The 13332-nt window shown below is 53.2% G+C and overlaps 1 protein-coding gene across 1 annotated transcript; it reads left to right on the top strand.

The window, feature by feature from the left end:
* On the top strand, positions 1-12953 carry LOC122214840 (lipopolysaccharide-binding protein-like). Its single transcript, XM_042930082.1, has 11 exons — positions 1-27; positions 195-258; positions 1387-1478; positions 2210-2386; positions 3676-3735; positions 4656-4826; positions 7666-7733; positions 9310-9355; positions 10262-10325; positions 11166-11242; positions 12390-12953. Exons 1-11 carry the CDS (start codon positions 1-3, stop codon positions 12432-12434), a joined length of 891 nt encoding a protein of 296 aa, XP_042786016.1. The 3' UTR covers positions 12435-12953.
* Positions 12954-13332: the final 379 nt, after the last annotated feature.

The raw sequence follows: 13332 nt of genomic DNA, 5'->3' as shown, positions 1-13332 counted from the left end.
ATGACCAAGTGTTGCGTGTTGATGAAGGTAGCGGCCTCTTCTCCCTTTCGACACGCTCCTCCCCCCCCTCACACACCTACCTACAGGGTGGGGAGATAACCCAGGTTTCCTGGAGGGTGGTGGGGGGAAGGGCAGGACCAAGGAGACAGAGGGTAGAGGGAGACTCACCTGACTTTCTCACGCACTTTGGACAGATCTGTGAAATGGTCCGGAAGTCAACAGCCTCTCACCTGGAGCCCTATCTCCGGACGCTGCCAGGTTTGGAGGCCCCCTCCCTTCTCTGGGTGCCATCAGATGCCGGGACACCTGGCACCCCTGGAGCCATCACCATCATTTCCCAAGAGCCCCGGGAGAACTTTCCCCCCTAAGGACCTCTCCACCTTAGAGTTGGATACGGGGTAACCCCCTCTCTCGGGGGTCTCTTCCGGAGGTGGGGGACTCAGGAGGTTAAGGGTAGTGACTCGGAAACCTGCCGGGAGCACGAGGTGGGCAGAGAATGACAAACGCATGGGAGAATCACGGGTCGGCTCTGCCCTGGCTGCTTTAACGAAACAGGGATGCTCTGAACTCCCCGCGTAGGGCCGGGGGTCCACCCAGCCCTGCCCCTCTGGCTGCCACAGGGACCTTTTACAATCAGGTCGGGTCTCCCCCTCTTCTTGGGACCTAGCAAAGATTCCTCTGACTCGCAGGACACTGAGCCCAGCTTCGAGTGACAAGGCCTTGCGTGGTCCGGCAATGTGGCCGGCCACACAGTCCCGATATGCCTCTAACATCGCCAACTCCTCTAATACACCCTACGTGCCTCTAATACGCTCTGTACTGCTACAAGGTCCTTGCACATATCGTTCCCTCTGCCAGGAACGTCCTGCCCCACTTCCACCCCCCTTTCACTGAGTCAACACCCACTCCTCCTTCAGATCAGAGCCCAAGCAACCCCTCCTCTGACTCCCTGTCCAAATCAAGCTGCAACCCCCTATTTCGCCCTCTATTATACGGCTGATACCATCCAAGGGACCTACGCTACCTAACAGAGTTGCACTTTTGCATTTACTTGCTCGAGTATTTGATTGTCTTTCCCTATCTTCCTCCCCACCCTGGACTGTCAAAGGACAGGGATTTGGGCTCTCTCGCTCAGCTGTTTCATCAGCCTCTTGCATTACACTTGGCACATAGCACATGCTCAGTAAACATTGAATGAACGAGTGAACGGATGCACACAGCACTCTCTTTGTGACTGAAGGTACCATGGGTCGGCCCCAGCCCCATGTCCATTCTCCAAAGGCAAAAGTCCACGTGAAAGGAGAGCCCTGAAACTGTGCAGTGCACAACGCACACAACTGTGTCTGACTACCCTATTCATAACACTGTCTCTTTCCTGTTCCACAGTTATCGCCATGATTGACCAGGTTGCCGGCATTGACTACAGTTTAGTAGGAGCTCCCCAAGTGACTTCTCAAGTCATAGACACACCCTTCAAGGTAAGTTGCTGTGGAGAGGGGACTTTAGAGCTCAGGACTAGCAGAAAATCAATTCTACCTCCCAGAGTCGGCTCCTCCCCTCCTTCTCTAGTCCATCTGCCTATAAGTCCCCATCCTTGGCCAGTGTCCACAGCAGCAACAGGAAAGTAATATACCTTCTCTAGATTCCAGTCTCCTCCAGGATTCCCCGGGGGGTTGAGCCAGGCCCTAGAGCGCCAGCCTCCTCCAATCGTATTTACGAACCGAACACATCTGCTCCTTACTATGTGCCAGATGCTGAGTATTTGTACGAATATTAACTTATTTAAAATTTACGCCACCTAGAAACCATTGGCCCCATCCTAATTCGGCAAATGAAGCGGTCGAGGCACAAGGAAGCTGGGGACTCACCCAAAGTCCCAGAGCTAGTAAGTGGCAGGCCAGGGTTCAAACGGATACAGTTAATCTCCAGACTCCATGCTTCCTACATGCTTTCCACGTGCCACATCCTGAGCCTGGGAGAACACGGCACATACCTCCCCACCCGGCTCGATAACAGGGAGATTTGGGACGGTTGTCAGGGTCTAAATATTGTGGGGCCAGAAGGACACTTTCAGGACCCCAGGCCCACATTCTGGAGAGGAACCACCACCCAGGGCGCAGGAGACTTCCCTAGGCAGGCTTTGGATGCCTCTGCCGGGCACCCTCTCTGGTAGGAACCTTAGGTGGGTGATGTGTCCCTCTGTCTCCAGGGTGAATTCTTTGGCCGAAACTGGCGCTCCCCAGCCCCCTTCGATGCTCCTCCCATCAGGCTGCCTGAGAAACAGGACCACTCGGTCTACTTTGCCGTCTCCGAGCATGTCTTCAACACAGCCAGCCGGGTTTACCACCAGGCTGGGCGCATGAATTTCACCATCCAAAACCAGCACGTGAGTAAGAGAAGGAGGAGCCTGGGGGTCCCAGGAGAGAGCGTCAGGCAGGACAGTAGACCAAGGTTAGCAGTGTTCAGGGAAAGAACGTGCCATCTGAAACCTGCCGTGTGGGTTCAAATCCAGTCTGTGCCTCAGTTTCCGTCTGTGCATGTGGATCCCAGAGCTGCCTCTTCCCCAGGGATCTGTAAAGAGCGCGGTGTCTGACCCACGATACAGATAAGCTACTGTTGGTAGTGCTTTCAAACGTAAGCCAGACTCTGCGGTAACCTGTCTGGTCCTCCGAGTGGCGGATCCCAAGGCGGAGCTGGACTTGGGAGAGAGGGATGCGGGGCAGCGCCCGTGAAGGATAAAGGGGAGAGGAGGGGGGAGTAGGAAGGGAGAGCCCTCAGCGGGAGATGCAGTCCCGACACCGACACCGTGGAGGAGGGGGCAGGCGGGCGCGCTGGGTAGGAGTGCTGGAGGGCCCCCAAACCCACAAACCGTGAGATCGTGACCCGAGCCAAGTCGGAGGCGTGACCGACTCACCCACCCAGGCGCCCCTGCGTCTGGCTCATTGTCTTAATCCCGCCTGTGACCACCAAATTCTCCAGATCTACATACACCCTGGCTGTTCTCCGCCGGGGGCTGAGGGCTGTCTGGGAGAGTGTGGCCCCAGCACGAACGGTGTGGGGCCTGAATGAGACAGCAGGATGCTGCCAGCCGACCCCCCTCCTGGAAGTGGACCCCCTGAAGTCTGAGCCTCGCACCCCCACAGCCAAGCACTATGATGAGTGCCATACGAGCAGCCCGCGGAAAGAGGGGATCGTGAGGGAGGAGAGATCCAGCAAGGTGGGCTGCGTGCAGGTGCAGGCAGCGTTCGCCAAGCCGGAAAATCAGCAAGTCATTGGGGCCGGTAGAGGATGGCACCATGAGAGAGGTTGGGGGGCCAGCCATCTCTGGCAGTAGATTAAATCCAGGTCGCGCTGGTTACGAGACCTCACTGGTCTCCCTTGAGGGGAGCATCCTGAGAAACTATGAACAACAAAAACCGACTTTTGTTAAGAGTTTACTGGGTTTCCAGGCACTTAGCGCTCTGCCCACACATGGTCTCATTCAATCCTCGCACGCTCTGCTCGGCGGGTGCTATCACGATCATCCCCATTTTCCAGGCACAGGACCTAGCAAGGGGTGCCGGAAAGTAGTCCGCCAAAAAGCTGGCAGCAGCGGTATTTGAACCCAAGCTGTCTGACCTCCAAGTCCACATCGTGTCCTGCGTCTCAAGCAGCCTCGTGCTTCTTCTACTGCAGATTCCCCTGGACTCTCCAATCCACCTGCACACCAACTCATTCCGGGCCATTATTCCTCAGGTAAGACCCGCGAACACTAATCTCGGAGTATAAGGCAACCCCTCGACCTAGACCAGATGCGGAGATTGTACTGGCGTGGCCGCGAGCTGTGCCTACACTTCCTCCAAACAGCTTACCTATTAGAACGGTGGGTAGAGATAAAAGCTATTAAGTTTTGCATGCACCAGTCCCATCATTCTCTGGCCCCTTGTGGCATAAAGTCTCAGGATCTGGATTCGGATTGATTGCCTGTGTTTGAACCCCGGGTCTGCTGTTCTCCATCCCTGGAACTCTAGAGAGAGTTCTCCATCTCTGGAACTCTCCAACTCTGGAACTCCGTCTCGTCGGGCCTCAGTTTCCTCGTCTGTCAAACGGGGACAATAATAATACCTGACCCGCCGGGTCGCTGGGAGGGTCACATGGGAGATGATAGCACCGAACCAGCGCAAATGTATAAGATCTTTCTGGGGCACAAGGGGGGAGGGCACATCGGGCCGGCTCATAATTTGGGGCTAGGCCACTAATTGATATTTGTTTGACGTTTATGTAAAGCGTAGCTGAAAAGTGGCGGAAGCCCAGTGGAGGACAATCGGTGCCCCCTCTCTTGAACCAGGCAATTCAGCCCCAGCCCCAAATTCACACTGTAGTCAACACAAGCTGGCCCGCATAGGCAGCAGTATGGTGACCATCGCTGTTACTGGAGCGTGCCCACTGGGGGTGTCTCTCACTTTATTAGAGTACACTTTCCAATCACAACACCTGTCTATTGGAAAGAGTTCTGGAAAACACAATGCCCGCCCTCCTGTCACATTTCCACTGCTGGTCAAAGGCCCTTGGAAGTTTGGACTTTGGGGATCTGCCCACCTGCCCTTCCCTGATACAGCTCGGGCTCCTTCTGTCTGTCTCCTGCCCTCCCCTGAGTCTCTGCCCTCTTTCTCCAGCTGGCCAGGTTGTACCCCAATACGGAGCTAGAGCTCGAGACGTCTCCCGAATCGGCCCCGTTCCTGATGTTCACCCCTGGAAATGTGACCCTCAGTCCAGTGATAGACATCCAGGCCTTCGCTCTCCTGCCCACCTCCTCTGAGCGCAAGCTACTCTTCGAACTCAGGGTGGTAAGTCTGATCCCAGCTCCCCAGAGGAGCAAGGGGTTCCACCTGCCACGGTGTAAGCCTCTCCCTCCTCTGAAGGACCGGGAGACTGCACAGTTCGTAGACGCTGGAGGCTGCTTCTTCTTGCCAGCGGCGTGAGGGGACCTTGCATTTCAGGCTTCCCAAGGGCATACTTAATCACATCATACACTGTCACAATTGCGAGAAAGCTTAAAAGTCATTCCCTCCAGCTACGTTGGACAATTTTAGCTTGCGCACTCTTACATTTGCTATAAAAACGTGTTTGATTTAAAGCACAACCCTTCTGAAATTAGTATAAATAAAAATCATTAAATTACCTTTTTAAAGAAGGTATAAAATGTAAAGAAGTCTTACGATGGCAATACTCTCCAAACTGAGCTACACGTTCAACACAATCCCTATCAAAATCCCAACTGGCTTTTTTCGGCAAGCTGATCCTAAAATTCATATGCAAACTCAAGGGGCCTAGAATAGCCAAAACAATCCTGAAAAAGAAAAACAAGCTGTAGAGCTCCTACTTCCCTATTTCAGAACTTACTAGAAGGCTACAGTAATCAAGATAGTGTGGTGCTGGTGCAAAGAGAGACATACAGATCAACGGAATAGAATTAGGAATCCAGAAATACATCACCATATTTACAGCCAAATGATTCTCAACAAGGGGACCAAGGCAATTCAGCGGAGGAAGAATAAGATTTTTTTTAAGTTTACTTATTTTGAGAGAGAGAACACGCACAAGTGGGGAAGGGGCAGAGACAGCAGGAGAGAGAGAGAATCCCAAGCAGTCTCCCCAACACCGGGCTCGACCTCATGAACCATGAGATCACGACCTGAGCCGAAATCAAGAGTTGGACGCTTAACCGACTGAGTCACCCAGGTGCCCCAAAAAGAAGCTTTTAAGAAATGGTGCTGGGACAACTGGATATCCACATGCAAAATGAAATCAGACCCCTTCCTTATACCTACACAAAAAATTGACCAAAAGTGGACCCCAACCCAAAGGTGGGAGCTAAAACTACAAAACTCTCAGAAAAAAAAAACACAGTATTAAATCTTCTTGACCTTGGGTTAGGCAAAGGCTTCTAAGATGCAAATCAAAAGCATGAACAACAAAATTAAAAAATGGGTAAATTGGACGTCACCAAAATTAAAAACTTCTGTGCTTCAAAGGACATAATTCAAAAAAGTGAGAAAACCCACAGAAAGAGAGAAAATGTTTGCAAAGCATATATATGGGAAGGGATGTGCTTCCAGAATATATAAAGAACTCTTACAAGTCAGTCATAAAAACAACAAGCCAGGGACGCCTGGTTGGCTCAGTCGGTTAAGCGTCCGACTTTGGCTCAGGTCATGATCTCACGGTTCGTGAGTTCGATCCCCATGTCGAGCTCTGTGCTGACAGCTCAGAGCCTGGAACTTGCTTCCGATTCTGTGTCTCCCTCTCTCTCTGACCCTCCCCCGCTCATTCTCCACCCCCTCCGTCTATCTCTCTCTCTCAAAAATGAATAAACATTAAAAAATTTTAAATGACAATCCAATTTCAAAAGGGGCAAAACACTTCTGCTTCTGGGAAGATGGGCTAGATAGATGTCCATTTCCCCCACTCCTGCTGAGTACAACCAAAAACCTCACACATTACATATAAAATAAACAAGAAAACTCTGAAAGGCAGAGAGAAAAAGGTGGATGGGCCAGGGGCCTCAGGATCGAAGGAACGGCATGATGATGAGTGCCCTGGGTTTTCTTTTTGCCCTACAGAGTTCAATTTGGGGCAAGGTGGAAACACTCCCAGGCACAAGCAAAAAAGAGCCCCAACAACATCCTCCTGTCTCTAGCCAAAGGACCAAAAACGGGACAGCCTCGTAAGACAGAAAACTTATAGACAATCCATAACTCGCTTAAGGCTATACCAACATGCCCAACACCCCTGCCGGGGTGTGTCAGTGGAACAGAGAAAAGGAGTGAATTAAAAGATAGGACGATAGAAATGAGCCAGTCCGAACCCGCAGACTGAACAGACGTAAGGAGCCTCAGGGCCCCGTGGGACTCCGACAAAAGATCTCACCTTCATGTCTTCAGAGTCTCAAAGTAATAATGGCTGGGAATTCCCCAAATTTGGCAAGAGACATAAATCCAGAATAGCGAACCACCCTAGATGTCGCCTGGTTCAACCCCACCCCTCGACGGACCAGGCCCCGGGGTCGGCTGGTGGTATCTTTAAATGTCCCTAGGGCTCAGGGACTCTCTGAACTTCTCTTAGTAGCCTGCTTCAAAGCCCAGTCATACTTGTCGGTGGACGGTCTCCCTATTCGAATGTTCTGTGTCTTTAGCTCCGGCTTATTTCCCCTTCTTGATGCTTCCATTAAGACCTCTAAAACCCCAGCTCACCTTTCTTAAAATCGGCTGGGGAGCCACCAACATTCTGCATCCCCAGCCCACAATCCTCGGGTCGCTCCTTTTCACCTACATGTTCCACATCCCGCCGTGGCTTCTATTTCTTTTTTTTTTAATTTTTTTTTTAATGTTTATTTATTTTTGAGACAGAGAGAGACAGAGCATGAATGGGGGAGGGGCAGAGAGAGAGGGAGACACAGAATCGGAAGCAGGCTCCAGGCTCCGAGCCATCAGCCCAGAGCCTGACGCGGGGCTCGAACTCACGGACCGCGAGATCGTGACCTGAGCTGAAGTCAGACGCTCAACCGACTGGGCCACCCAGGCGCCCCCCGTGGCTTCTATTTCTGAAGCATTTTCTCCTGGACTGGGAGCCAACCGGACTTCTACATGGGCTGAGAGTCTGGGTTACCCCCCTTTGCTTTTCTAGACGACCAACATCTCCGCCACCATCAGTGTGAGCTCCGGCAGGATCGTTGGTTCGGTGACCACGGGCAGGTAAGAGGCCGCAGGATGAGGGGAGGAAATAGGGCAGGATGGGGAGAACCCGGCAGTGGCTAGAGCATCTAGTCTGTTCGCTGATAGGACTGGCATTGACCCTTGGAAACAGAGATCTCCACGGGGGCTGGCCTATCCTGTAATCCAGGTGCCCCTTTGGAAAGGCATGTTGACATGGCATGCATGAAAGGCATGCTTCCCTGTCCCCTCTCAGGCATCAGTGGAGGAGCCGGACTTCCGCAAAGGGATAACTTAGGAACCGTAATCTACCTGGAAGACGGGGGGCTCTGCAGGGACTTTGTATAAAAGATTGAGAAAAACTATCAGTAACCTGCACAGGAGAAAGGGAGATTTGGGATGCAGGGTTAAAGACGCCCCAGCCACTCCTTGCTGCTCCCCTGTCCAGACACCCAGTCAGTAGGCAAGTCCTTACCTAACCAGGGGGCCAGTGGGGGGGGGGGGGGGGGGGGAGGGATGCAGGCTTTGGGCGGGAGGGAGTATATCCTCAGCGAGGGCTGGCGCTTCCCCTGGCGGTGTCCTCCGTCTGGAGCCCTCACCTGTGTCCCGTGTGTCACTCGCTCTGGGTGCTGCTGCCTGCTGGGGAACAGGTGCAGCGGGTGCGTCAGAGGAACTGATTCCGGGCTTCGGGGCTAGATGTGTGTTGGCTGATAAAGTGCACTGACCCCATTAAGATGAACATCTCCTTTAGAGGCCTTTAAACAGAGAAGCCCATGGTGAAGCTGTGGGCCGTGCAGAGGTCCCGGAATTTGAGTTTATGCATAAACCTGGCCTGGGGCGGGGGTGGGGGTGGGGGTGGGGCGGGGGTCGCAGTATCCGAGCGGACAGACAACGGCTTGGGCTGTGGAGAGACGACAAAATGAGGGACGACGTAAGAGGACCTCACACAGTGGTTTCATCAAGGAATTAGCAGAACGATTCTGCTCCATGAGAAGAAAGCAGAGATCAGCCCAGGGTAGTTAGAATCCCTGAACAAGAGAGCCCGGCCAGCAGCCAGGAGGTTCAAAGGTGGGGGGGGGGGGGCGGGGGGTTGGCTGCTACAGCGACAGCAACCGAGGTCCCCCCGGAACAATATTGTCTGTTCCCAGACAAGAACAATGATAATTGTTTGCATAATTATCATGCAAATAACGCGTGCTCATGGCAAGAAAAAGTTGGAAATTGCAAAGGTGTAAAAGAAAACCACCCCGAATCCCCCCTAACCCTGCCACGTAGTAATAGTTTCCCGCTTCCTTCCATTTTTTGTGCCGTTTTACATAATCGGCCGAGCAGAGCATTACTTTTTGTATCCCACTTGTTCCAGTCAGTGTTTGTATTGTCATAATTTATGTAAATTGTTGCAGATGCTCTGCCAGCCTTATTTTTAACAACGTCGCTTCTTCTTAAATCACCGGGCATGCTTGAAGGCCTTAAAGGCACCACACTGCAGAGAAACGCTGGGGTGCCCAGGCCCCCGGGAAACGGCCTTGCCCGTGGGCACTGGGTGCTCCCCTCGGGTAACGGCGAGGAAGTAGAGGTCACGGCTCGCGGTGACCCGTGCCTCTCTTTCTCCATGCAGTAAGCTGAAATTGGAACTGAAACACTCCAACGTCCGTTACTTCAACGTGAGTTGTTTTCCCCAGCACCTCTTCTGTGTGTTCTCCGAGCAGGGATTCGGCACGGGGTGGGGGGGGGGGGAGGCCACAGAAGACGCATCATGGAAACGGATGCCGTGTCTAAAAGTTAATCCTCCAAGAAGGGCGTTGCCTGAGGGCCAACGGAGGCAACAGGACGTGGACATCAAGAGCGTTGAAGGAAGATAGATCTGGGCGCTTTTACCAGATGTGCCGCTGGGTTACTGCGTGACGTGGGGAAAATGACTTAACCTTTCTGGGCCTCAGTTTCCCTGACCGTAAAATGGGAATACTGATACCCACCCCAGCTACTTCGAACGGGAGCTATCATGTGACGTGGGGCAATGAAGTTAGTAAGACCCTTTGACAAAGTGCCTCAAACAGAGTAAGCTCTCGGTATATATTCAGTGTCGTGATATCATGATAACAGGAGCCCAGGTCCACAACACCTTACCCAAAGCCCTTAGAGCTGATGGGCTTCAGAATTGAGAACTTTTGACAGGAAATCTGGGGCGTCCAGCATAGCTTAGCTAACTCTTTCAGGGGGATCTGGGGCAGCGCTCTATCACCAAACACATTAAAACTTCTGCAGCAAAATTTTAAAGTGTTTGCACCGAGTGGAGTAAGAACCACGAAATATCCCGACGGCAGTTCAGGTCCGGGGTTGCCATAAGATGAGCCTGTACGTCCTGATGGCGAAGGAAGGTCAGAGACTGGGGTTTAGGAGATCGGGAGTAAGGAGCTGTTTGTTCATCGGCAGCCAACCTGCTTTGGGAGTGGGGTGGCATGTCGGTGTTTCTGGAGGCGGGGGCCAGGCAGATGTCCTTCCCTCGGACTCGTTTTCATTCACATCCTGTTTGTTCCCTTTGCTCTGTGCCGCCCCCCCCCCCCCGCCAGGTGGATCTGATGGAAGCCATCCTCAATTACTACGCGCTGCACACCCTGTACCCCTCCCTCAACGGTAAGCCTAGCTGCTACCGTGCAAACGTTGAATTCACCCTTTCTGTAGGAGTCAGGGATCAGTCGGCCTGCCACTTACCAGGCTGAGCCCCTCTTCTTCCGGGACCCCGTGCTCATGGAGCTCACGCTTTGTTGGGAAGGCAGACGTGTAACAGGCAGTGACAACCTGCGTGACAAATGCCTTGACAGAGGAAGCACAGGGTGCTGTGGGAGCTAGGAGGAGGCACTGAACATGACTTAGAGGTCGGTCCAGGCTTCCAGGAGGTGAGGGTCAAGTTGAGTCCCAAAGCACAGGGAGTTGGGTCAAGGGAGGAGGGGCATTCCAGGCAGCACCTGGAGAACATCTGGAGTTGGCACCAGGGCCAGGTTGGGTGACTGACTTGCTCGGTGACCTTGACCTTGATGGAAGCAGCGCTTGGCCCAGTAGCTGCCGGAGAACCAGCCGGCCTCCTTCTACGCCACGGCCTTCTCCAGCTGGCCTCACCACCTGCCTTTTACCACCATGAGGTTAGAGCAGGAAGTCATCCTGGAAAAGAGAGAGCGGCGGAGATGATGGTCCTCGGGGACGAGTCCCTGGTTATAAGTACAGCATGTCCCATCCCGGCCACTCTGGCTGGTGGAGGCTGTCCACATCTGTCCCCTCCTGAGGAAGCCGCATTTGCCGGGCATTTTCATCTACATGCCCCGCTCCCCACAGAAAACCGGCCCCGAATCCAGCAGCCTACCACATTTCAAAGCAGCCCGCCCTGTCACCGGCCAGCGGCCAATGCAGTGAGCTGTGTCCCCACACGTCCTCAGCCTTCTCCGTCCAACCCGTGTCTCTCTGCTGTTTATCTTCCAGCAAAGCTTGAGGAGGGCTTCCCTCTGCCTCTGCCAAGGGACACCTACCTCAACAGTTTGGAGCTCCACGTCCACAAGGTCAGTGAGACGCGGGGTCTGGATGGGGAGCCCTAAGGCCTCCTGGGAGGGCTGCTTTCGGGGCTGGTAGATATTAGGGGGGGCCCCTGATTCCCACTTATATCCTGGACTTAATGTTTGTAGGGACAGATATTTTTGTTTTAAATTTTGGAGTGCAGATGCAGGTTTGGATTATGTGGAATCTTGGCTTCGTGTAGAAAGGCTCCCAGTAATTCAGTTCAAAGACCTTAACTGCACATCAACAATGTGGAGGGCCCTATACCCACGTGTGGCAGGAGGAAAGCGTGCACAGGGGTCAGATTAGACGCACCACTTCCGGGTTGAAGAGCCAGAACCTCCTTGGTGGTGTGAGAGTCCCCGCTGGGCCACCAGCCAGCCTTCCCTCCCACAGCAGCAAGGGATGTTCCCGGAGAAAAACTGACCAGGCCTTTTAGCGCAAGAAGCACGTCAGGGGCAGGGACAGGGACAATGACAGTTTATAACTCCAGAGACACCCATGTCTTCAGTGTTCATAGCATGTTCTTACTCCAAGGTAATTCTAGACTACATCCTTATAAATTAATTATGCGAGGGGAGTAAACTGAGGCAGCACCCAGAGGCACATTGTTCTCCTGGGAGAAAAAACTTCTGGGGGACGGACAGTGACATTCATGCGTGTCTTCCAGAACTCAGCAGATCGGGAAATGCAAATAAATTCCCGGGGGGCAGGCAGCTGAGAGGGACAGTGTTTCTAAAAACCTCCAAGACCTGGGGCGCCTGGGTGGCGCAGTCGGTTACGCGTCCGACTTCAGCCAGGTCACGATCTCGCGGTCTGTGAGTTCGAGCCCCGCATCAGGCTCTGGGCTGATGGCTCGGAGCCTGGAGCCTGTTTCCGATTCTGTGTCTCCCTCTCTCTCTGCCCCTCCCCCGTTCATGCTCTGTCTCTCTCTGTCCCAAAAATAAATAAAAAACGTTGAAAATAAAAAATTAAAAAAAAAACCAAACAACCTCCAAGACCTAAAGGCATGGCCTTTGCACTTGACCTGGTGTTTCGGTTCAAGTGAGAACGTGCCTCTAGACCCAGTGGGGGTTCCCCTTTCGGGAAGCTCCTCTCCTACGCTGCTCACAAAGTGAGCTTTCTTGTGTGTCCTGTTTGCCTCCTCTCCAGAACTTCTTGCTCTTGGGGGCCAACCTTGAAGAGGCCGAACACTGAAGAGGAGTACCCATGGCCGGAGGAGGGGACGGCATCACAGCTGGGGCTGCCCCTGCCCCCGTGGGGGTCCGGAGGCTGCAGCCGCACTGCCTCCACTCCCGTGAGGGCCCCCTCCACGTGGGCACTAGTCACCGGGGAGCCTGTGGCACCTGAACACAAGCCTGAACAGGTGACCCCTTCCCCCCCTCCTTTCTCCTCCTCCTCCTTCCCGTGTCCCTTCGTGGTTTCTTTACGGCTGTCCTTAGCCTTACTCTGGGTGGCTTGCCCCTGGCTACCTACCTGCCGGCCACCGGAATAAACCTCAGTAAAGGGTTTGGAAAGCATGAGCAATGTCTGGTCGCCACACAGCTCAAAGCACCTCGCTCACCACGAAACATGAACTTAGTCCCCTGTGTCCTTTGGTGTCGTGGTTACAGGAGCAAGAGTCAGACAGAGGGGGCTCAGCGCTTCCTTGATGTGTGATATTGATCGAAATGGGAACGGGGCGCCTGGGTGGCTCAGTTGGTCGAGCGGCCGACTTCGGCTCGGGTCGTATCTTGCGGTTCATGGGTTCCAGCCCCACATCAGGCTCTGTGCTGACCGCTTGCTCAGAGCCTGGAGCCTGCTTCGGATTCTGTGTCTCCTTCTCTCTCTGCTCCTCCCCAGCTCACGCTTTGTCTCACTCTGTTTCTCAAAAACAAATAAATGTAAAAAAAAAAAAAAAAAAAAAAATGTTTTTTTTTTAAAGATCCTTTAATACACTAGGAGTTGGATGACAGACTTCCAAATTTTAAATAAATCTGTCTCGAACCATCAACCAACAGCATACCTCTGATGAAATCATCGAAGTGTTGTGTTTTTTTACCTCGGAAGGCCCAGGAAATGAGCCAGCAAGGTCCGATGACCTTACCCAGGAAAA

Source organism: Panthera leo, chromosome A3 (genome assembly GCF_018350215.1).
Source record: "Panthera leo isolate Ple1 chromosome A3, P.leo_Ple1_pat1.1, whole genome shotgun sequence".
NCBI classification, from domain to species: domain Eukaryota; kingdom Metazoa; phylum Chordata; class Mammalia; order Carnivora; family Felidae; genus Panthera; species Panthera leo.
Note: the sequence above shows the minus strand (reverse complement) of the source record. Positions and strands in the feature narration are given on the sequence as shown.